This window comes from Ranitomeya imitator, chromosome 6 (genome assembly GCF_032444005.1).
Source record: "Ranitomeya imitator isolate aRanImi1 chromosome 6, aRanImi1.pri, whole genome shotgun sequence".
NCBI classification, from domain to species: domain Eukaryota; kingdom Metazoa; phylum Chordata; class Amphibia; order Anura; family Dendrobatidae; genus Ranitomeya; species Ranitomeya imitator.
The window spans coordinates 240,735,756-240,760,638 of record NC_091287.1 but is presented as its reverse complement, the minus strand read 5'-3'; the positions used below and the strand labels follow the sequence as shown (position 1 = coordinate 240,760,638).

General features: G+C 43.9%; 1 protein-coding gene across 1 annotated transcript in view; it reads left to right on the top strand.

Annotated features, from left to right (window-relative positions):
- The first annotated feature begins 323 nt into the window (after positions 1 to 323).
- Positions 324 to 24,883, top strand: part of GALNT12 (polypeptide N-acetylgalactosaminyltransferase 12) — an 83,409-nt gene continuing 58,849 nt past the window's right edge. Inside the window, exon 1 of the mRNA XM_069730517.1 lies at positions 324 to 1,313. Within this exon, the coding sequence (XP_069586618.1) occupies positions 898 to 1,313 (416 nt within the window). The 5' untranslated portion in view covers positions 324 to 897. The remainder of the gene's footprint in view (positions 1,314 to 24,883) is intronic.

Sequence of the window (24,883 nt, the reverse complement as noted above, 5' to 3'; positions counted from 1 at the left end):
TTTGCATTCCTATACACGTTGACAATAGTGTAAAAAAAATTGCAAAAAAAAATCACAGCAGTTTAAACCCCTAAGACTTCATTACAGATTACAGCTTGGTTCTGGTCTACAAGAAATCCAGACATTTAGTAAATGAGACAAGCCCCTATTTCCAAGCACGGCCGTAAACGCGGCTCCTTCACGAGCTGCCTCTTCAGAAGTTCACGGCAGGGAAGCTAAAGTTCAGGAGAGCGGAGAAGACGGCGGGGCGGAGGCGGGGCGGGGCGGAGGCGGGGCGGGGCGGGGCGGAGGCGGGGCGGGGCGGAGGCGGGGCGAGGCGAGGCGGGAGGAGAGGTGACAGAAGGAACAGGAAGACGTGGAGGAGCGGTGCTGGCAGCACCAGGATCCCGGGCAGGACTGAGGGCGCTGCCAGGCACGGTGCCGGGAGCTGGCACCTCCGGAGGAGACATGGCTGCGGTCCTCTTCAGCTCATAGTTTGTAACTTGATGGAACTTTGGTCTGTGTGTGGAATGAATAGGGCAGTTTAGGAAAGTCTGACTTTGCCGATCCCACCCAGCTTTCTGTGAGTGGGCACTTTTTTGATTGCATGGCATTGCCAGTGGTTCTGGTCTGAGCCCTGGTCAGTATTGGGTAGTGAGATCTCCCCTTGTATTAGGGCTCATGCTGTCTCAGGAGAGGTTAGTGCTGCCACATTAATGGTGACATTGTTGGATTACTGGTTATACTGTGTATCTTCTCCCAGAATTGACCATGTGTGGTCCGTGTTGACCCATGGCAATGCGCTAAGCACTAATGTTAATGTATGAGAAAGACTTGTGGTAATTGGCACCTGCAGGTAAGACTTCCTGGAGACCTGTACCCATACCTCCTCTAGATTAGGGAGTGTGACCTCAGATCATGAAGAGGAGACGTGCACTGGCATCAGCTTGGCAACCCCTCAGGAGGAGGAAGGGCCTTTGTCTGGTGGCCTCTGTTACCTGTATTTTGTTCTTCGGATTCTTATTGTTGAGTAAAGATGCAGAAGACAGTAACACCCAGAATTCCGTGGGTGGAAAGGTTGAGGAGCATCTTAGGGAGAGAGAAGTACCTGCTGAGCATAATGACCTAGACTACGAGCAGCTGAAGAGGCCAGTGTATGAGCGGCCACCATTAGACCCAAATGCCTTGGGAGAGTTTGGTCGCCCGGTGAGACTCAATCTTCGAGGGGAAGAAAAGAAGCTGGAAGAGGAAAGCATCAACAAACATCAGATAAACATCTACCTGAGTGACAAGATCTCACTGCATCGTCGCCTAGAGGAGAGATGGAATCCAATGTAAGTCCACATTAACCTCTGAAATGTTAGTGGCCGATCTATATATCCATGACCATTTCCTTATTGGCCGTGTTGTAGACCTACATGGAATGTTTGGTCAGTTTCACTCTCGATTCCTGAATCGGCTAGAAATTCCTCAGCCTGTTGGATGGATGGATGAATGAATGAATGAATGAATGAATGAATGCTTTTGCCAACCAAAGTTGTTGAAGTTAAAGGGGTTGTCTACCACTGGACAACCACTTCCTAATAGCGCCAGTCTAAAAAATGCAAACTTTCCTTTTCGAGTGGCGGCATTTGCACGATTTCCCCATTGTGTTTCCTAGAGACTTAGATGAGTGACCTATTAGGAAGGGGCTGTGCAGTAGTGGCCAATCCCTCTAATATACTACCAAAACTCCCCAAATCTTCGTCAGCTTTAGTGGTATGTCAGGATTAAAAACTCAGGTGTGACTGGAGTTAAGTTTGATGAAGTTTGGTTTAGGATCTGTCTGTTGATGTGAAAATGAAGCCGTCATTCATAAAACTATTCTAACAAAGTTCCTTCAAAGGTGAAGCCTCTGCTGATAGGGCTCCATTCACATCTGATCTGGACAAATAGACCAGACAGAATAGTGCTGCATGCTGTGCTGTTAATCAAAGTCCTGGACCCCATGATGGAAACTAGACGGACCCCATTATAGTAAGTCCATCTGCCGCCATTGGTTTCCATCATACGTGGAGTCCCACGCTTCCGTCATTTCTGTACCTATAACAGAACACAATCTAAGGCATATGTGACACATGTCCGCAGTCTGACAGGTGCTGACTGGCCACTACTTGTCAAAACAGGAACTTCACATTGAAGCCAATGCCCAGCTAACGTCCGGCTAATATGGCAATGCGAAATAATGAAGAGTGTGGGATAAAAGGCACGTCTCTTGAAAATGCTGTAGATAAGCCCCTGATGCTGGTGGGCTTAGCTTATCTTCGATTTTGGGGGTGACCGGTTCCCTTTAATGTACCAGCTCTGCGAAATCCAGTTTTGAAGCCACATCCAAATTCCCCTGGAAGTTGACACTTGCACTTGACTCCAAGTTTATGTACAGTATTAGGATAAGTCCATTCCAGGGTCCTTACATCCGGAATATTGTGATAAAGCTTACCTCTGTTATACCTACTGCTAAAGGGACATTTGCCGAGTTCTTTGCACATACACATTTTCCATGGAATTTTTCTCTATTGCAGAGTGTTACATATCCATGGAAGATCTGCTTCAAATTCTGCAAAATGCAGATTTGCCACTATCCTTACTTTGCAAGGGATGATGATATCTGGCAAACTATTTAACCCCTTAGTGACAGAGCCAAATTTAAAAAATCTAACCAGTGTCACTTCATGTGGTAATAACTCTGGAACGGTTCAACAAATTCCAGTGATTTTGAGATTTTTTTTTTTCGTGACACATTATACTTTAGGATAATGGTAAATTTAGGTTGATATGTTTTTCGTTTATTTATATAAAAAAATCAGAAATTTGACAAATTTAAAAAAAATTAGCAAATTTCAAACTTTAAATGATTATCCCTTTAATCCATATGGTCATACCACAGAAAAATAAATAATATTTCCCTCACGTCTGCCTTACATCAGCACCATTTGTAAAATGTTATTTTATTTTGATAGCATTTTAGGAGGTTTAAAAATACCCCCAAAATACCAATAAGGCCATGTTCACACGTTCCTGATTTCCATCCTTTTTTTCCTGCACTAAAAACCGCAGCTCTTGGCAGAAAACGCAGGTCCTTTTTTTGGTGCGTTTTTTGATGCGTTTTTTAGGGCGTTTTTTTATGCAGTTTTCTATGCAGAGTCTGTGTGTTTTCTAGGGAGTTTTTTAGGGTTAAAATGGCTGAAAATAACCTAACCCTACCCCTACCCCTAACCCTATTCTAACCTTAGTGTAAAAAAAAAAAATTCTTTATTTTTTTATTGTCCCTACCTATGGGGGTGACAAAGGGGGGGGGGTCATTTACTATTTTTTTTATTTTGATCACTGAGATAGGTTATATCTCAGTGATCAAAATGCACTTTGGAACGAATCTGCCAGCCGGCAGATTCGGCGGGAGCACTGCGCATGCGCCCGCCATTTTGGAAGATGGCGGCGCCCAGGGAGAAGACGGACGGACGGACACCGGGAGGCCGGGTAAGTATAATGGGGGGAGATGAGGGCACGGGGGGGGGGGCGTCGGGGCACGGGGGGTGGCATCGGAGCATGGGGGGGTGGCATCGGAGCACGGGGGGCAGCCACACTGCAGCGGTTCTGCACCACAAACCGCAGTAAAACCCGCAGATATATTTTTCATCTGCGGGTTTTACTGCGGGTTTGACCTCACAATGGAGGTCAATGGGTGCAGAACCGCTGCAGTTTTGCAAAAAGAAGTGACATGGTCCTTCTTTTTTACCGCAGCTATTCAGCGCGGCTTTTTTTCCCGATTCCCGCATCATGTGCACAGTGGTTCCTGTTTTCCATAGGGTACAGTGTACTGTACCCTGCATGGAAAACAGCTGCGGCGGTTCCGCAGTAAAAAACGCACTGTGTGAACATGGCCTAAAACTGCAAAAACATTTACACACTGTATATAAATCATTCGTAGTTTGTACAGATTAATTTAATATTTACTGAAAACTTGACTTATATTTTCATCACGCAAACTGATTTTAGACAACTTTGGCTCTCGCCAACAGAGCGCTGTCAATCAAAACAATGGAATGGTTCTAATGGGGAAGAAGGGCGTAATGGTGCCGAAAAGGGTAAAGGCCACAGCAAGGGTGAACCAAAACACCCTAATTTTCATATTAACTGAAAGTCCATTTTTCAACAATATTACCGTAAGTTAAACTGTATATTCCTGCGATGATTTCTATAGGGGCTACATCCCATATGTTTTTTTGCAGTTTAATGGGCATTTTGGGAGTGACCGACTCTGTTTAAGTAGCTTTTTGGATCTATTCACATGTGAATATACTGCAGAATTTTCCATTCCAGAAATTCGTAGTAGTTGCAAAGTTGGTGATAAAATGTATCAAATCTCATCCAAACACTGCAGAACAAATCTGCAGCATTAATTGACCTACGGTGCGAATTTTAAATATTCAGTGTGCTGATTTATATTGGAGAACTTAATTTGGTTGCACACCCTTTGTAATAAATAACTACAAACAATCGCTTCCTATAACCATCAACAGGCTTGTTACACCTCTCAACTTGGTATTTTGGACCACTCTTCTTTTGCAAACTTCTCCAGCCTTCTCCCAACAGCAATTTTAAGATTTCTCCAGTCTCCACAGGTGTTTAATGGAATTTAGATCTGGACTCGTTTCTGCAACTTCAGAACCCTCCATCGCTTTGTTTCCATCCATTTCTGGGTGCTTCTTGAGTATGTTTGGGGTCATTGTCCTGCTGGAAGATTCATGACCAAGGATACAAGCCCAGTTTTGTGACACTGGGCACTACATTGCGACAAAAAATACTTTGGTAATTTTCAGATTTTATGATGACTTGCACAGTGCCCGAGGCAGCAAAAGAACCGTAAAACATCTTTGAACCTTCACCATATTTGATTGTAGGGTACTGTTCCTTTCTTGTACCATTTTCAGTAAACGGTACAATGATTCGCTTTAACAAAAAGCTGTATCTTGGTCTCATTTGTCCATAAAATACTTTACCAAAAGGATTTTGGCTTACTACAGTCTGGCTTTTTTATGTCTGTGTCAACAAGAAGGGTCCTCCTGGGTCTCCTACCATAGCGTTTCATTTCACTTAAATATTGATGGCTAGTTCACGCTGTTACTGATGCACCCTGGGCCTGCAGGACAGCTTGAATTTCTTTGGAACTTGATTGGGGATGCTTAGCCACCATCTGGATTATCTTGTGTTGCAACAATTCATTAAGTTTTCAACGCCATCCACATTCAGGGAAATAGGTTACAGTGCCTTGAGTTGTAAACGTCTTGATTATGTTGCGCATCGTGAGCAAAGCAACGCCAAGATCTCCGGAGATGGAATTGTAACCTTGAGATTGTTGATAATGTTCAAAAATGTTGGTTCTCAAATCCTCACAGTTGTCCTCTCCTCTTTCTGTTCTCCATGCTTAGTACGACTGATACACACACACACACACACATATATATACACACAGACACACACACTTGAGTCAACTTATCCCCTTTTTATCGGGCTTCAGGTGTGATTTACATCTTTCCAACACCTGTTACTTGTCACAGGTGAATGTGTGAGTGTGAACGAGCATCACACGCTTGAAACAAAATTGTTTGCCCACAATTTTCAAAAGGTGCCAACAATTTTGTCTGACCCATTTTTGGGGTTTTGTGCGAAATTATGTGCAATTTTCCATTTTTCCGTCTTTGTTTTGTTGTTCCAGTACACGCAAAGGAAATAAACATACGGTATGTAATTTCAATAATTTTCTGGGACAAATACTTCATTTTCTGGAACAATTTCAAGACTTTTAGCCCTAACTGTATGTAAAGGTGAAATCTGTAACAGAAAATGTGTATGTGTACACAGGATTACTGTGTATACTGCTGACAGTCAGTTTTCATTATTATGATTTTTGATGCTGTTGGGCAAGAAGCATTGTCAAGCAGCGGCAGCACTTGTGATAGCTAAAGGTTGTCAACTCCATTTACATAAATGAGGTTGATGTGCTGTATTCAATGGACAATATGATCGGTTTTTGAAGAAAGCAGGCCATTATTTCTAATATGGTCAACCCTTTTAGCTTAAAAGTAAATGTGCTAGAAATAGGAAATTACACTGAGGACAAATGAAAGATCAGACTTTCTCAAGTTTATACAACGGAAGACAGGGAGATGAATCTTTTTGTTCTGGTTGAAAAAACTTGTAGGTTTATTTTGAGAAGTAAATTGAGTCTGATACTTTTTCATTTATTTATACAGAGTTTCTTTGTGTGTTTTTATGTATTTGCTCTTGCTGCACTATCTCATAAGCTCAGCTTGGTTTCTAATCGTTTTCTGAATAATCAAAGACATGCTTAAAGTATGTTCTGTTAGGAATGAACACTGAAGTACTTACAACTACTTCTGTGACTTCGTGTAAAGTAAATATTGCCTGAGACACGTACGGTAACTTTCAGGCTGTTCTCCAGCATAGAACAGGTCGTCTAAGATCCTGCTTTAACGTTAGCAGCAGGTTTTTTTTTTTCTGTACAATAAAACGTGTGCATTTTTTTTTTAAATGATGTAACAAGTAATAAAAGTGTTATGATGAGATTTGACTATTCTAACTATAAGAAGTGAGAAAAGTTTTGAGGGTCACATGGTAAAGTTGAGACTTAAATAGTTTGTATAGTTTCACCTACAATATTGTAGTAATTATCAAGAAAAAAGCAAAGCAACGCCATGATGTAGTTTCCAATTGTCATCCAGATAAAAAGGATGTCCCAAAAATAACACGTCGCTTTTCCACAGGATGGGGCAGGTGATAAATGTAAGGGTTTACACTTGTCAAATGTGGGTGCTAAATAACTGCCAATTAGCCACATGCAAGCTAATTGGCTGTCATACAATGGCTGGTCTGTTTAGACTGGCTGGCCGAAACTCCTATTCACACAAAACTATCACTAAGATCTTTCTGTGGATATGCTTATTCTCGGCAGCACATGTCCTGTTGAAATAGGACCGTGTGCTGCTGAAAACTATTATCGTATTTTTAAGTCAGCTAAATAATAATTTTGGGCCTGGTTAAGCGACCTAATAGTCATTCTCCTAAACAGGCACCAATAAATTTCCTCAATCTTCTTTTCCTGTCTATTCTCAAACAGGACTTTGGCACTCAAGATAATACAATTTATTCAATTAGTGACCTGTATACAGACAAATTATGATTTTGTCTCACCGACCTTCATCAGATATACACATGTACATGTTTCTTCAGGCGATGAACGGCGTGTACAGTCCTTCACTGCTTTGCCTCATGTTGTTCTGTACTTCTAGATGTGTATATCTGATGAAGGTCAGTGGGACCGAAACATCATTCGTCTGTACACAGTTGACTAATTGAATAAATTGCATTATCTTGAGTGTCAAATTCTTGGTTGAGTATATTTAAAAGGATTGGGACTAGTGATGAGCGAATATTCTCGGTACTCGAGATTTCCCGAGCACGCTCGGGTGTCCTCCGAGTATTTGTAAGTACTCGGAGATTTAGTTTTCTGTGCCGCAACTGAATGATTTACATCTGTTAGCCAGCATAACTACATGTGGGGGTTGCCTGGTTGCTAGGGAATCCCCACATGTAATCAAGCTGGATAACAGAAGTAAATCATTCAGCTGCGGCAAGCGAAATCTAAATCTCTGAGTACTTACAAATACTCGGAGGACACCCGAGCGTGCTCGGGAAATCTCCAGTACCGAGTATATTCGCTCATCACTAGTTGGGTCTCTATCTGTGCACCTGAAAATTGGAGGAGTGCTTAACTTTAGTGATGAGCGAACATGGTCGGACAACGTCTTATCCAAGCATCTGGGATTGCTGGTATATTATGGTCCAGTCCCTGTGGCTGCATGATTTGCGGTTGTTAGACAGCCTCAACAGGTGGGGATTTCCTATCAGCTGCAAATAATGCCACCGTGGGGACTCGAACAATAATATATAGGCACGCCAAAGATTGTCTGATAACACCCAAGCATGCACATTCGCTAGTCACTACTGAACTTCTTTATGCTATTCTTTTCTTGTCTAGTCAGTGCTCCCAACATCACAAGTGGCAGCAACCAGGCTCTGAATTCTTCTATGAAAAAGGCGCTGGTAGGATGGGGGAAGAACAAGGAAACATTTAATCCAGGAATTTGCGATAGTCATGTTTTGGGTCAGAAATCCCCTTAAAATATTTTTCCAAGGGTCCAACTTGGCACTGGCAGCTGTTTCATAGGGGTCAAAACTGCTGACACACTCCTTTTTAATCCAAATCTGTGGGTTCTATGGTCAACTATCTAACGTCTTTCAGCTGCATAACAATTGAGAATTTGGTTATTTTAATATTAATTAGTGATGAGCGAATATAGTCGTTGCTCGGGTTTTCCCTAGCACGCTCGGGTGATCTCCGAATATTTGTAAGTGCTTGGAGATTGAGTTTTTGTTTCCTCAGCTGCATGGTTTATGGCTGCTACACAGCTTGAATACATGTGGGGATTCCCTAGCAACCATGCAACCCCCACATGTATTCAACCTGTCTAGCAGCCGTAAATCATGCAGCTGAGGCAACAAAAACAAAATCTCCGAACACTTACAAATATTCGGAGATCACCTGAGCGTGCTCTGGAAAACCCAAGCAACGAGTATGCTCGCTCATCACTATTATTAATGCATCACAATTGGAACGTATTTAAGGTGTAATTATGCAAATGTCACAGGTTGACCGCTTCTTGGCATTCATCCATTCCCTTAAAACAAATGAAGGCTATTCCCACCCATATCAACGATAACTTACACAGGTCAACTTCAGATGTTAAATGATCACTGATTAGCTACATGCAGGCTGATTTTTTGCCATATAATGAATGGCCTGTTTAGACTGGCTGACCGCACTGGTCTGATGTTGCAAGGACTCCTATCTGTAAATAATTGTTTTAATCCTTTATTCTGGATATATAGGGATGGACTGTCTGTAATCCAGTGTTGATCATATACCTTTCAAAAAGCTTAGTTTTATTACCAATTTTAAAAAATACTTGTTAGACAATAAAACTGAAGTTGACATACTGTTTGACTCTTTCTAATAGATTGGCCTTGAAAGAGAATCTGTCATTATGATCAACCCTTCTAAGCAGTCTATATGGACATGTAAGTCATAGGAACTCATTCACATGCCAGAAAAATGAGGATTTTGGATCCCAGATGCAAGATATTTTATTCCCTATGACCTACATCCCCTTGTAGACTGCTTAGCAGGGTTAATCCTACTGGCAGATTCTGTTTAACACTGTGTAAGGTGCGCAGGGTGGGTGTCATGGTCGAGGGGCTGCGTTCACACGCCCTGGCACCCCACAGATAAATCTTATCCCAATGTGATATTTTGTGTATGGTGCATTACACTCACATTAAATAATTTACTTGACAGTTGAAATACATCAAATTGTACCACTCAGTATCGGGCACGGCACCATCCATTTCTTATTTCAGTTACACATAACATTTCCCGCTTTATTTTTGCTTCTGCCTGAACTGTCTCTGCTGTAACAGTTCCTGTGAGCCCCACAGATTTCCCATCAGACCAAGCAGTATTACCGAGATCCATAACCTTTCCCTTGTCACGCACACGCCCTGACTGGTGGTCTTGAGCTCGGGGGGTTAGTGACCCCACTGTGCCACGAACCAGACTACCCTGGTAAGGGGCGTGACTGACAGCTACCTTGGTTTTCGCTGGAGCCTCTGATGGTGAGGTCAGACTTGTGCGGCAGGCAGCTGCCAGGTGCTACTCCAGGGTGGTGTCTGGCTGTGGCTGCTGATCCCACTTGGAGAACAGGAACACTAGTTTAGGTGCGGGCATCAGGCAGGACTGGCAGAAGAGCATGGCTGAAACTCAGACGAGTAGGCTGGCACTGCTGAGACACAGGGCTGGCAGGTACGGCAGAGACAGGGCTGGCAGGAAAAAAGTATGAAGGAACAAATTGGGACCTGTTCACACAGGAAGAGAACCGCAAGGCTGTGGGTAGGAGCAGTAGAGCAGCAAGAGATAGCGGAGCAACAAAAGCGAAGCAGAGTGGAACCGCAAGGAATGAGGAGAGGAGCTGCAGCAAGAGATTACTGCAGCAACAGGAGCGGAGTAGAGTAGAACGGAGCAGAACCGCAGGAGTGCGGAGCAGAGGTAAAGCTGCAAGAGAGACAAGGGTAGAACCACAAAGTGCAGAGCCAAGAGCAGAGTGAAGGCACAGAGTGCAGAGACAAGAGCAAAGCAAGGTCGCAGAGTGCGGAGCCGAGAGCAGAGCAGAGAGGCACTGCAGGGAAAGAAACCACAGACAAGGAGACAGAGGTAGGACAAAGTTCAGACAAAGTAATGGAACAAGACAAGGTATAAGAACAAAGACACGGACCAGGATATACAGCCTCCTGGAGGGCAGACAAAGAAGATACAAGGCAAAGCAAGGAGAACAGCCTTCAGAGAAGGCAAGACACAGAGCAAGGCCTGGCAGCTCAGAAGCAAAACACAAACTGAGTTAACACATTGCACAGGCCCAGTCCACAGGGTGGAGCTGTCCTAAATACTGGAGGCCTCTTGGTAATTGGTCAGGAACAGATAAGGGACAGGTGCACCTGAATCCTATAAGAACCAGAGAGTTCAGGCACCGCCCCCCTATGCACACAGCCAGGAAGCATGCAGAGAGCAGAGGCACAGAATATGGAGCTGGCAAGAAACAAACCACAACATGACCTGGAGCAGTCGGTAAGATAGTGTGAGAGATGAGAGGCCATGCCGTGATGCCAGCAGAGTTGTTACATCCCTCATGTGCTTCCACGTCCAATTTCCTCTGTACAGAAGGGGTGTTGGTACTCTCGATAACCACAGACTCAAGCCTTGAGCTCCATACATTGCAGGAATATCTACATGGTATTTGGTAAGGCCTCATACCGCCAATCACAACTTGTACTTGTTTCAGCTTGCGGCCCACTGCACCTTGAATTCCCGCCTAGCAACTGTCACCAACAAACGCTTTCACTATCTGATTAAAACCAGGAAGTGGTTGCCGTTTACTGGCCGTAACCCCTCTCACTTTTGGATGGACCAATTATTATCTGTCTCTTTTTCTCTGTCTGCCCCAGCAGTTGGTTGCTGGGGAAACTTATTATTTCATCTTTTAACTACAGTAACTATCTTCTAACAGTATCGACTAAGCATATTACACTTACAATGCCTATCACTGTCTAATTTGCTCTATGTCCTAAACTCTAAACTATATCCTATACTTTCCCTACACTTGAGCTGACTACATGTTACTCAAAATAGGCATTACCTTTTACAGTATTTACACAGCAGCATCAGTACCTTACAACATTATAGAATAGTTCCTCTTCGATAAAGCAGGTACGCGAAATGTGCGTCGGGCCATCGGGAGGGTGACAGCAGTCGTGACCTATCATGGATAAGCAGACAGGAACCCTTAAATGATTGCATTTTCTTTGATGCACACTATGCACTTTATTACTGCAGCTTTTAACTTCTGTGTCTGCGCTTGAATGTTTTTTTTTTTATCTGCCTTAGGCCGGATTCACACTAGATCGTAATATGGACGAGTTCTATGCGATAAAAAATCGCATAGCACTCGGACCAATGTTAATCTGTGGGGCAGCTCCTATCATCCGATGTTTTCTCGGCCATATTATACATGCGAGAGAAATTGCAGCATGCTTCGATTTGCACCGTATATCGATCGAGAATCGCTAATGAGTCTATGGGTGCGAGAAACTCGCACACCACACGGACCACCAGTGTGACTTGAGAGAAATACGCACCGGTGTTCTATAGAAAAGTCGGCAATTCAGTGTACAGTAAAAGCACACTGACAGGTTAGGCTTCTTTCACACTTCCGTCTTCCAAATCTGCACAGGATCCGTCAAGACGTTGAAATGACGGATCCTGTGCAGATTGTGGAAAACATGTGCACTGGGCCCATCTTTCTGACGGACCCGTCGAGGCTATATGCACCTGTTGTGTATGTGTCTTCGCAGCGGTTTTCCGCTGCGAAAACGCATACACAACACAAACCAGGTTAAAAAAAAAATAAAAAAAATCGCAGTATTCTCACCTTTTTGCGAGATTTTGCAATGTATTACTAGGAACGCTGGCAGCCGGGAGCATGGTAGGTGAGAATATTGCGATTTTTTTTTTTTTTTTTTTTTTTTTAAATTATTTTTCACATTCTATCTTATTACTATTGATGCTGCATAGGCAGCATCAATAGGAGAAAGAGAGCGAGAGAGAATTTCCCTGACTGGAAATTCTTCCACGCATGCTCAGTTTGAAAAGACGGGACCCGTCGCTGGATTCAGGGCCGGCGTCAGCACCCGGCACAGCGGGCAAATGCCGGGGCCCTGGGGAGAGGGGGGGGCCCACTCATGCTGTCATAGATACAGCTGGGAGAGCAGAGCAGGAGATAACATGCTCTCTCCCCCCACAAAGTCACACTGGATGCGTTCTCTTAACCCCTATGTGCCAGCTCTGACACAAGGATCTTCTCACTCAGTCAGTGCAGCCAGGCAGGCACACATAGGGGTTAACAGAAGGCAGCCAGTGTGACATTGTGGGCGGAGAGAGCACTTTCTCTGCTCTCCCCCCTGGGTGGCTGCAGCAGACAGTGCTGAAGTTTATCAGGCAGATTCAGAGGAGCTCAGTCCTACTAGTGCCTGAGTGAGTGCAAAGGTATCCAGCAGTGGTTGCAATTGTGGCTCAGTCTGCTGCTGTCTGTCTCCACTGCCTAAAAATGTGGGTGATGTCTGGAGGAGCAGCTGGTGGGGTGCAGCTCACCCAGAATACATGCATGCTGCACCAAACCTGCACCAGTGGGGTAGGAAGAAGCTTAACCCCTTCCCATCTGTATGAAGGTTATTGCTGAACCTTAAAGATAACAATCCGACCCGCATAAATGGGGTTAACCAGATGCCAGGAGGAAGAGGAGCTGCTGCCATGGATAAAACTGAGCTGTGGGCTGTACGTTGGGGCCCCAGGCTGGTGACTGGAGGGACTCTGCCCAGTGCTGGTATGTGGGTGACTTCTGCTCCGGAGTCTCAGCTTCTCTCCTCCAGGTCACACTGTGCAGTCACAGCAACATTGGTTGTCTCCGTCCAGGTCCCAGCAGCTGCCACTGCTTCCACCAAGGACATGGCATCACTTAACCCTTCCCCTGCAGCCACCGGCAACAAATCCACATTATTCCTTGATTAAATCAGGTTCCAACCCAATAGAGGAGCAGACATTTCCTGCTGCCATTAGGGTCCGGGAGGGGGTGACATTGGCTGCCCTGCTACTCTGTAGTGGGGGGTGACAAGTGTAACATGGGGTAACGATGACAGAGAAATGCACAGGATAATAGTGAGAGCGACAGAGGGCAGTGTATGGTATGGAGCAGTCAGGGGGTGGGCTGCAGGATCACCCCATACTGTACATGACTGCTCGGGACAGGGAGGCGTTTAATGAGCTTCTAATGGCGGGGCACTAATTGGGTCATTAGGGTTTGTGGAAAGGATTCAGCATCAGGTCCCTCATTAATGCCCGAGCCGCCTGTTACTTTGTAGCACAGATCTGTTGGGGCCGCAAAACCAAACAACGTTGTTTATGTAGAAAAGTCTTTGTTTCATAGAAAAACTCAAAACAGAAAAGCACCTCTCCTGTATATATACACTGCACAGCACCTTTCCTCCTGTATATATACACTGCACAGCACCTTTCCTCCTGTATATATACACTGCACAGCACCTCTCCTGTATATATACACTGCACAGCACCTTTCCTCCTGTATATATACACTGCACAGCACCTCTCCTGTATATATACACTGCACAGCACCTTTCCTCCTGTATATATACACTGCAGAATCTACAATAGCTGTCACTCATGTAAGAAGTGAAATCTGGCATTGTACTATACATTTCTCTGCCGTATCTGTGCATCATAAATCGGGGTATGTGTTAAAGGGGGGGGCCCACTGAGACTCTTTCGCCCGGGGCCCTCGAAAACCTGGAGCCGGCCCTGGCTGGATTCCTGCTTTTCACAGCCAGTGACGCATCCTGCGCCCATAGGCTTCCATTGTAGCCAATGACGGGCAGCCCAGGATGCGTCGCTGACCAATTTTCCGACGTGCAGAAAAAACATTCCTCTGAACGTTTTCTCTGCCCCACGGACCGTTTTTTTTACGCAGGATCCAGTGCACAACGAATGAAATAGATGGCCATCCGTCACAATCTGTCGCTAATACAAGTCTATGGGAAAATGCTAATTTTTTGCAGGATCCTGCATTCTCAAAAATCGACGGATTGTGACGGGAAGTGAAAAACGGAAGTGTGAAAGAGGCCTTAGAATAGAATAGATCAAATAAATCTCTCCAAATTATTATGCAAATGATATTTTTCTCGGACTAAATGGTCGGTGCAAATGACAGTCTAATAAAGGTCATCACCCGTTAGTATACATCGAATTTTATTGAAGAAACCTCCCAATGATAACAGTATAATCTCCAAAATGAATAAAACCTCAAAATGCACTGTTCCAAATTATTAGGCACAGTAGAATTTCTAAACATTTGATATGTTTTAAAGAATTGAAAATGCTCATTGTGGAATTTGCAGCATTAGGAGGTCACATTCACTGAACAAAAAAAGCTATTTAACTCAAAACATCCTAACAGGCCAAGTTACATGTTAACATAGGAACCCTTCTTTGATATCACCTTCACAATTATTGCATCCATTGAACTTGTGAGTTTTTATAGAGTTTCTGCTTGTATTTCTTTGCATGAAGTCAGAATAGCGTCCCAGAGCTGCTATTTTGATGTGAACAGCCTCCCACCCACATAGATCTTTTGCTTGATGATACTCCAAAGGTTCTCTATAGGGTTAAGGTCAGAGGAAGATGGTGACCACACCATGCGTTTATCTCCTTTTATGCCCATAGCAGCCAATGATTCAGAGGTATTCCTTGCAGAATGAGGTTGTGCATTGTCATGCATGAAGATGATTTTGCTCCTGAAGGCACGTTTCTGCTTCTTATACCATGGAAGAAAGTTGTCAGTCAGAAACTCTATATACTTTGCAGAGGTCATTTTCACACCTTCAGGAAACTTAAAGGGCCCTACCAGCTGTATCCCCATGGTTCCGGCCCAACACTTATCTCCTCCACCTCCTTGCTGACGTCGCCGTCTTGTTGGAACATGGTGGCCATCCACCAACCATCCACTGCTCCATCCATCTGGACCATCCAGGGTTGCTCGACACTCATCAGTAAACAAGACTGTTTGATAATTAGTCTTCATGTATGTCTGCGCCCACTGCAACCGTTTCTGCTTGTCAACACTGTTTAAGGGAGGCCGAATAGTAGTTTTATGCACCACAGCAAGTCTTTGAAGGATCCTACACCTTGAGGTTCGAGGGACTCCAGAGGCAAAAGCAGCTTCAAATATCTGTTTGCTGCTTTGTAATGGTATTTTGGCAGCTGCTCTCTTAATCCAATTAATTTTTCTCGCAGAAACCTTCCTCATTATGCCTTTATCAGCATGAACTCTGTTTGTGCTCCGTTTTTAGTCATAAATCTCTTCACAATATGATGATCACTCTTAAGTTTTCGTGAAATATCTAATGTTTACATCCCTTGACCAAGGCATTGCACTATTTAATGCTTTTCAGCAGCAGAAAGATCCTTTTTCTTTCCCATGTTACTTGAAACCTGTGGCCTGCTTAATAATGTGGAACATCATTTTTAAGTAGTTTTCCTTTAATTAGAATCACCTGGAAAACTAATTATCACGTGATTTAAGATTGACCTCAGTGATCCATTGAGCCCTGAGACACATTACCATCCATGAGTTTATTTGAAAAACAAAACAATTAAAACTTTGACACTTAAACATAATTTGGAACATGGTGTAGTACAAGTGTATGTATGTGTATGCATGTATATATGTGTGTATATATATATATATATATATATATATATATATATTTAGTACAGACCTAAAGTTTGGGCACACCTTCTCATTTAAAGATTTTTCTGTATTTTCATGACTATGAAAATTGTACATTCACACTGAAGGCATCAAAACTATGAATTAACACATGTGGAATTATATACTTAATTTCAGTTGTTTCACACTCTTTTGTTATCTCTTATATTCTAGGTTCTTCAAAGTAGCCACTTTTTTGCTTTGATGACTGCTTTGCACACTCTTGGCATTCTCTTAAGTGCTGGAATAGGCTCCGCTTACAGATGCACCTTTTCTGGGGTGGCTGGGGGCAGATGTTTTTAGCCAGGGGGGGGGGGGGCAATAACCATGGTCCTTCTCTAGGCTATTGATATCTGCCCTCAGTTACTGGCTTGCCCTCTCTGGTGGAGAAAATTGTGCGGGAGTCATTGCCAGTTTTTTCCGTGAATTAATCCTTTAACAACTACAGCTCCAAAATTTTACACACACTCACTCTCTCACTCACTCACTCTCACACTCACTCTTTCACACACTCACTCACTCACACACTCACTCACACACACTCTCACACACACTCACACACACTCTCACACACACACTCTCACACACACTCTCACACACACACTCACACACACACTCTCACACACACACTCTCACACACACTCACACACACACTCTCACACACACACTCACTCACACACTCTCTCACACACACACTCTCACACACACTCACTCACACACTCTCTCACACACACACTCTCACACACACTCTCTCACACACACTCTCACACACACACTCACACACACACTCTCACACACACACTCTCACACACACACTCTCACACACACACTCTCACACACACACACACTCACTCACACACTCTCTCACACACACACTCTCACACACACACTCTCACACACACACTCTCACACGCACACTCTCACACGCACACTCTCACACGCACACTCACTCACACACTCTCTCACACACACACTCTCTCACACACACACTCTCTCACACACACACTCTCACACACACACACTCTCACACACACTCTCACACACACCCTCACACACACACTCTCACACACACACTCTCTCACACACACACTCTCACACACACACTCTCACACACACACTCTCACACGCACACTCTCACACGCACACTCTCACACGCACACTCTCACACGCACACTCTCACACACACGCTCTCACACACACGCTCTCACACACACGCTCTCACACACACGCTCACACACACGCTCTCACACACACGCTCTCACACACACGCTCTCACACACACGCTCTCACACACACGCTCTCACACACACACTCACACACACACACACACAATTAACATTATTAGGGAGGGATATATAAAAATATCACGGATATGCAATGGTTTACTGTATGTGAACTATAAATATACACTTATAGTGTTACTGATCACGGTACATAATTGGTAATCATTAAATATCTATAGTACCGCAGATAGGACTATAACAACACCATCATCAAAATGTCAAAACCATACCCAAAAAAACGATGACATAAGGTGAGTAAACGTACAAAATACAATACTTTATTATTAAAACATTATAGACCATACATGTTAGGAAGCAATAAAAACGAACAAAACAAGCTGAGTGTCATAAAACAATGGCAAGAGGAAGGTAAGGGAAAGTTCCTAATCCCTAATCACATAATGCAGGGGATATATCCCATATAATTGTCACTACAAGCGGCGGGATGTCCACTCCTGAAAAAATCAGGAGTAAGTGGTAGGAACAATGGTTACTGAAAACAGCATTAAGCAGAGTAATCCCCACGCATAACTAGTATGTGCGGTCAGCAGCAATAGAACCAAATTGGTACTGCTGCCGCAGAGTATACTGCCGTTGGTACCACTCACATGTCAATATCAATGTGCACACATAAACATCAATCAATAGTCCTGAGGATTACCCACTGCAAGAGAGGACCCTCCGCGAACCTGCCTCCGCCACAACGCGCGTTTCGGACAAACCACCTTCGTCAGGGGGCCATGTATTTGAACTATGTCTCATATCTGGTGGTTTCGGTAATGATTTATCCAAAGCCGACAATTGAATTACCCAAAATTGAATTGGTCAAAAAAAAACTAAAAAGGACTAAAGCATCTACCAACTCCTGCACAGTCTGTGGTGCAACGTGACATTGGATTGACAATCCGTTTCAGGTCTGGGGAACGGGTGGGCCAGTCCATAGCTTCAGTGCCTTAATCTTGCAGGACCTGTTGACACACTCCAGCCACATGAGGCCTGGCATTGTCCTGCATTAGGAGGAACCCAGGGCCAACCGGACCAGCATATGGTCTCACAAAGGGTCTGAGGATCTCATCTCTCTACTTAATGGCAGTCAGACTACCTCTGGCGAGCACATGGAGGGCTGTGCGGCCTTCCAAAGAAATGCCACCCCATACCATTACTGACCCACTGCCAAACCGGTCATGCTGAAGGATGTTGCAGGCAGCAGATCGCTCTCCACAGCGTCTCCAGACTGTCATGTCTGTCACATGTGCTCAGTGTGAACCTGTTTTCATCTGGGAAGAGCACAGGGTGCCAGTGAGCATAACCCCCATCTGTGGACATCGGGCACTCAGACCATCCTTATGGAGTCAGTTTCTAACCGTTTGTGCAGACACATGCACATTTGTGACCTGCTAGAGGTCATTTTGTAAGGCTCTGGCAGAGCTCCTCCTGTTGCTCCTTGCACAAAGGCTGAGGTGGCGGTCCTGCTGTTGGGTTGTTGCCCTCCTACGGCCCCCTCCACGTCTCCTGGTGTACTGGCCTGTCTCCTGGTAGCGCCTCTGGACATTATGCTGACAGACACAGCAAACCTTCTTGCCACAGCTCGCATATACAGGTCCTTCTCAAAAAATTAGCATATAGTGTTAAATTTCATTATTTTCCATAATGTAATGATTACAATTAAACTTTCATATATTATAGATTCATTATCCACCAACTGAAATTTGTCAGGTCTTTTATTGTTTTAATACTGATGATTTTGGCATACAACTCCTGATAACCCAAAAAACCTGTCTCAATAAATTAGCATATCAAGAAAAGGTTCTCTAAACGACCTATTACCCTAATCTTCTGAATCAACTAATTAACTCTAAACACATGCAAAAGATACCTGAGGCTTTTATAAACTCCCTGCCTGGTTCATTACTCAAAACCCCCATCATGGGTAAGACTAGCGACCTGACAGATGTCAAGAAGGCCATCATTGACACCCTCAAGCAAGAGGGTAAGACCCAGAAAGAAATTTCTCAACAAATAGGCTGTTCCCAGAGTGCTGTATCAAGGCACCTCAATGGTAAGTCTGTTGGAAGGAAACAATGTGGCAGAAAACGCTGTACAACGAGAAGAGGAGACCGGACCCTGAGGAAGATTGTGGAGAAGGACCGATTCCAGACCTTGGGGAACTTGAGGAAGCAGTGGACTGAGTCTGGTGTGGAAACATCCAGAGCCACCGTGCACAGGCGTGTGCAGGAAATGGGCTACAGGTGCCGCATTCCCCAGGTAAAGCCACTTTTGAACCATAAACAGCGGCAGAGGCGCCTGACCTGGGCTACAGAGAAGCAGCACTGGACTGTTGCTAAGTGGTCCCAAGTACTTTTTTCTGATGAAAGCAAATTTTGCATGTCATTCGGAAATCAAGGTGCCAGAGTCTGGAGGAAGACTGGGGAGAAGGAAATGCCAAAATGCCTGAAGTCCAGTGTCAAGTACCCACAGTCAGTGATGGTGTGGGGTGCCATGTCAGCTGCTGGTGTTGGTCCACTGTGTTTCATCAAGGGCAGGGTCAATGCAGCTAGCTATCAGGAGATTTTGGAGCACTTCATGCTTCCATCGGCTGAAATGCTTTATGGAGATGAAGATTTCATTTTTCAGCACGACCTGGCACCTGCTCACAGTGCCAAAACCACTGGTAAATGGTTTACTGACCATGGTATTACTGTGCTCAATTGGCCTGCCAACTCTCCTGACCTGAACCCCATAGAGAATCTGTGGGATATTGTGAAGAGAAAGTTGAGAGACGCAAGACCCAACACTCTGGATGAGCTTAAGGCCGCTATTGAAGCATCCTGGGCCTCCATAACATCTCAGCAGTGTCACAGGCTGATTGCCCCCATGCCACGCCGCATTGAAGCAGTCATTTCTGCCAAAGGATTCCCGACCAAGTATTGAGTGCATAACTGAACATTATTATTTGATGTTTTTTTTGTTTGTTATTAAAAAACACTTTTATTTGATTGGATGGGTGAAATATGCTAATTTATTGAGACAGGTTTTTTTGGGTTATCAGGAGTTGTATGCCAAAATCATCAGTATTAAAACAATAAAAGACCTGACAAATTTCAGTTGGTGGATAATGAATCTATAATATATGAAAGTTTAATTGTAATCATTACAATATGGTAAATAATGAAATTTAACACTATATGCTAATTTTTTGAGAAGGACCTGTATGTGCCATACTGGATGAGCTGCACTACCTGAGCCACTTATGTGGGTTGTAGAGTCCTCATGCTACCACGAGTGTGACCAAAACATCAGCCAGAAAGCATTGGTACTGAAATGTGGTCTGTGGTCCCCACCTGTAGAATCACTCCTTTGAGTGTGTCTTGATAATTGCCAATAATTTCCATCTTGTTGTCTATTCCATTTGCGCAACAGCATGTGAAATTGATTGTCAATCAGTGTTGCTTCCTAAGTGGACAGTTTGATTTCACAGAAGTTTGATTTACTTGGAGTTATATTCTGTTGTTTAAGTGTTCCCTTTTATTTTTTGAGCAGTGTATATATAGACTGTATATATGTTTTCACAAATATTTGAGGCCATGGATCCATTATATGTCCATTTTGCAAGCAGGCGAGAAAATCTCACCATACAGATGCCATACGGATGTCACGAGATAATCGCATCCTCGCACTGCACACGGATGACATACAGATCACTGTTCAGGGAACATTTCTGCGATCCTCGTCCATGTAAAACTGACTTTTTTTTTTTTTTTTTTATACATTGTGTGTGACTCCAGAATTACTGGTCTTATGTAGACATTTACGTCTGTTTTCCCTCCTTGCCTACCTCCATGCTTCCACCACGTTTCCATTTGGATTCATGTCTTTGCTATTTTAATATGTGTCTTTTATACATCAATACAAACTTCATTTATTTTGTTTATATTTCTTTGGTGGTTTTTTTTTATACTCCATCTGTTCAGTTTGCACACTATAGATTAGTTTTAATACAGTACATTAACCGTATCACATTACTCACAAAATACAATCAAACCGCATCACAACACATACGGTATTTAAATATACTCCTTGCTGAAGTTGTCTTTAGTGGCAGAGGCATATGACGTCTACTGTCACACCCTTGCAACGGCACAGTTATAGACCAAGACTATACGTTTGATTTTATTACTGAACAATAACTTTTTTTAAATCAAATATAAATGTCTACGGAGGGTGTGGAGGCAAAATGAACTTGTACAAGTACATATATGGCCCACACAAATGTACGTTAAAAAGCTGCAGATGTAGAAATTTCTCAAGAGTTCGAACTATTTGTTGAATAGTCTACCTCAAGAGCTGGTCACAGCGGGACTATCTATCTATCTATCTATCTATCTATCTATCTATCTATCTATCTATATATCGTAGGGTTATATCCTCTGTTGAGGGGGAAATAAAAAGCAAATGTAGAGATTTTTTGTTCTAAATGTTGATACAATTCACACGGTTGATCAGGAGAGAAAATTTGATCTTTAGGGCACACTGGATCATGCATTCTGGTTGTACCTGTACCTCTTTTTACCCCTTTATTTATTTTCCATCCATCTGTTGAACTTGATGGACATGTCGGTTTTTAACCATATTAAGCTATTCTCTTAAAGTTAAAATATTTTCTTCTTGGTACAGCAGAATTAAAAATAAATATATAGAGGAGCTACAGCTCATAAAAAAACAGATTGAAACTGATTTTGATATTTGGTTTCATAGTCATTTTGATACTCATTGCACCTGTTGTGCTACGTAAGTCAAATCGCGAACACACCCTGCCCTTGTTTGTCTTATTTGACGTACATCTCTGCATGCCAATCCCTTAATTGCTCTTGAGTGGAAGGACTTTAAACAATCTTCTTTACTGCAGTAAACCTCCTTGCTCCAGGCTGTGGAACAGGATTCCTCCTTTTTAATCTGTTTGCAGGTGAATCCTGTGCAATTAGTTCCAAGGTAGTGTACGGCTAAAACACATGATGAAGATTGTGGATTAGTAGTATTTATCAAAGGTGTTATACTTCTAGGTTTTACCATATTTGAAATGTTCCACTTATAAATATTGAATGTATATCTTGCATGTATGTGCTGCTCAAAAAACCAATAAAGGACTCAATAAATGTCACATTAAATCCCCAAATCAATCACCGTATTTTTCGGACTATAAGACGCACCGGACCATAAGACGCACCCCAAATTTGGGGTGAAAATTGCAGAAAAAAAGATTTTTTTATAAGATGGGGGTCCGTCTTATTGTCCGAATGTACAGTATCTTACCTGAGGGATGGCGGTGGCAGAGCAGGGTCACAGGAGGCATGGTGTCGGCAGAGGTGGGGTGATGCGGTGTGGCGTGCACCTGAGCAGGGTCCCTTCCTGCTTAGGTGGGCGATGCCACTGCCTGGTGTCCATGGGAGGGTTGCAGCAGTGATTACCGGCAGAGGTGCTGGGCTGAGGAGGTGCTGGGCTGAGGAGGTGCTGGGCTGAGGAGGTGCTGGGCTGAGGAGGTGCTGTGAGAGGGGTCCCGGGCTGAGGAGGTGCTGGGCTGAGGAGGTGCTGTGAGAGGGGTCCCGAGCTGAGGAGGTGCTGTGAGAGGGGTTTCTTTCCCCGGTGAGGTGATGCAGCAGCCCTGTAAGCAGCAGAGCCGGGTGAATCCTGTTGTTATCGGTGGGAGTGGCCATCTTCCTGAAGCCGCGCGTGCGCAGATGAAGCGCTCTGCTTCCCGGGGCTTCAGGAAAATGGCCGCGGGAGGCCGCGCGTGCGCAGATGGAGATCGCGGCGGCCATTTTCCTGAAGCCCCGGGAAGCAGAGCGCTTCATCTGCGCACGCGCGGCTTCAGGAAGATGGCCGCCCCCACCGATAACAACAGGATTCACCCGGCTCTGCTGCTTACCGGGCTGCTGCATCACCTCACCGGAGAAAGGGACCCCGCTTACTGCGCCTCCTCATCCCCGCACCTCTGCCGCCATGGTAAGCCTGCATTGCGACTATTAGACGCACCCCCAATTTCCCCCCCCCTTTTTTTGGGGGGAAAAAGTGCGTCTTGTAGTCTGAAAAATACGGTAAACTTCAAGGATATCAATCTCTACAGTTAGGTAAAAGTGATTGATTATAAATTTCTCCTGCTATGGTGAGGATCCAAGAAGTATCATTTCTCCTTGCAGAGAGTGACATGATAAGCATGTCGAGGTGAGGAGACTTAAAGCTGCAATGCTCCTCTGGGAAATATGCAAGTTGTCTCTTAAGAGAGGAAGAGGACTAGAACTCTAGTGCCACCTATTGGAAATAGCAATCCTAACAGTCAATGTCGACCCTTTAATGAGCCTTGTCACATGACTTAGGATAATCCTTAGGATAGTCCTTCTCCTGCTATGGTGGAAATAAAAGTAACAACATGAGCACTGAAGAGGCAGCTGCAAGATGGCCCCAAAAAAGGGAACGATTTTGAAGATGGTGGCAAAGACCATTTTCTTCCTGACCAATTCTTCCATTATTTTATGGTTTGCATCTCCATTGTATCATGAAGGCAGTACCTTAGGGCCATTCAGACTGCATCGGTAGTTCATCTCCTCTAGGATGGCAAATCTGTATGTGCTGTCACAAGAAGGTTTGCTATGAAACCCAATCGCAAGGAGAAGCACTGCCAGAGACTACAAAATATCGTTGAGTGGGCTACTGGTGTTCATGTATCTGACTATACTGTTAGAAGCAGACTCTGAGGGTGAGTTGAGGTCCTCACTTTATTGGGAAGTATAGTCCCTGTCCACCATTATTTTGCATTCAGAAGAGAACTCCAGATTTGGCAGCTCTTCCATTGGCATACTGTTACACACATGCTCAAAATTGTTGATATCCCTTGTTTAATGACAGAAAAACCCACAATGGTCACAGAAAGAAAGACCTTGAATCTGACTAAAGTAATAAATTAAAAATCTATGAAAATGAACAAATGAAAGTCAGACATTGCTTTTCAACCATGCTTCCACAGAATGTAAAAAAAAATAAAACTCATGAAATAGGCCTGGACAGAAATGATGGTACCCTTAACTTAATATTTTGTTGCACAACCTTTTGAGGCAATCACTGCAATCAAACGATTCCTGTCACTGTCAATGAGACTTCTGCACCTCTCGACAGGTATTTTGGTCCACTCCTCAAGAGCAAACTGCTCCAGTTGTCTTATGTTTGAAGGTTGCCTTTTCCAGATGGCATGTTTCAGTTCTTTCCAAAGATGCTCAATAGGATTTAGGTCAGAGCTCATAGAAGGCCACTTCAGAATACTCAAATGTTTTCCTCAGCCATTCTTGGGTGTTTTTAGCTGTGTGTTTTGGGTCATTAACCTGTTGCAAGCCCCATGACCTGCGACTGAGACCAAGCTTTCTGACACTGGGCCACACATTTCCCCTTAGAATCCCTTGATAGTCTTGAGATTTTCTTGTACCCTGCCCAGATTCCAGACACCCTGTGCCAGATGCAGCAAATCAGCCCCAGAACATAACAGAGCCTCCTCCATGTTTCACAGTAGGG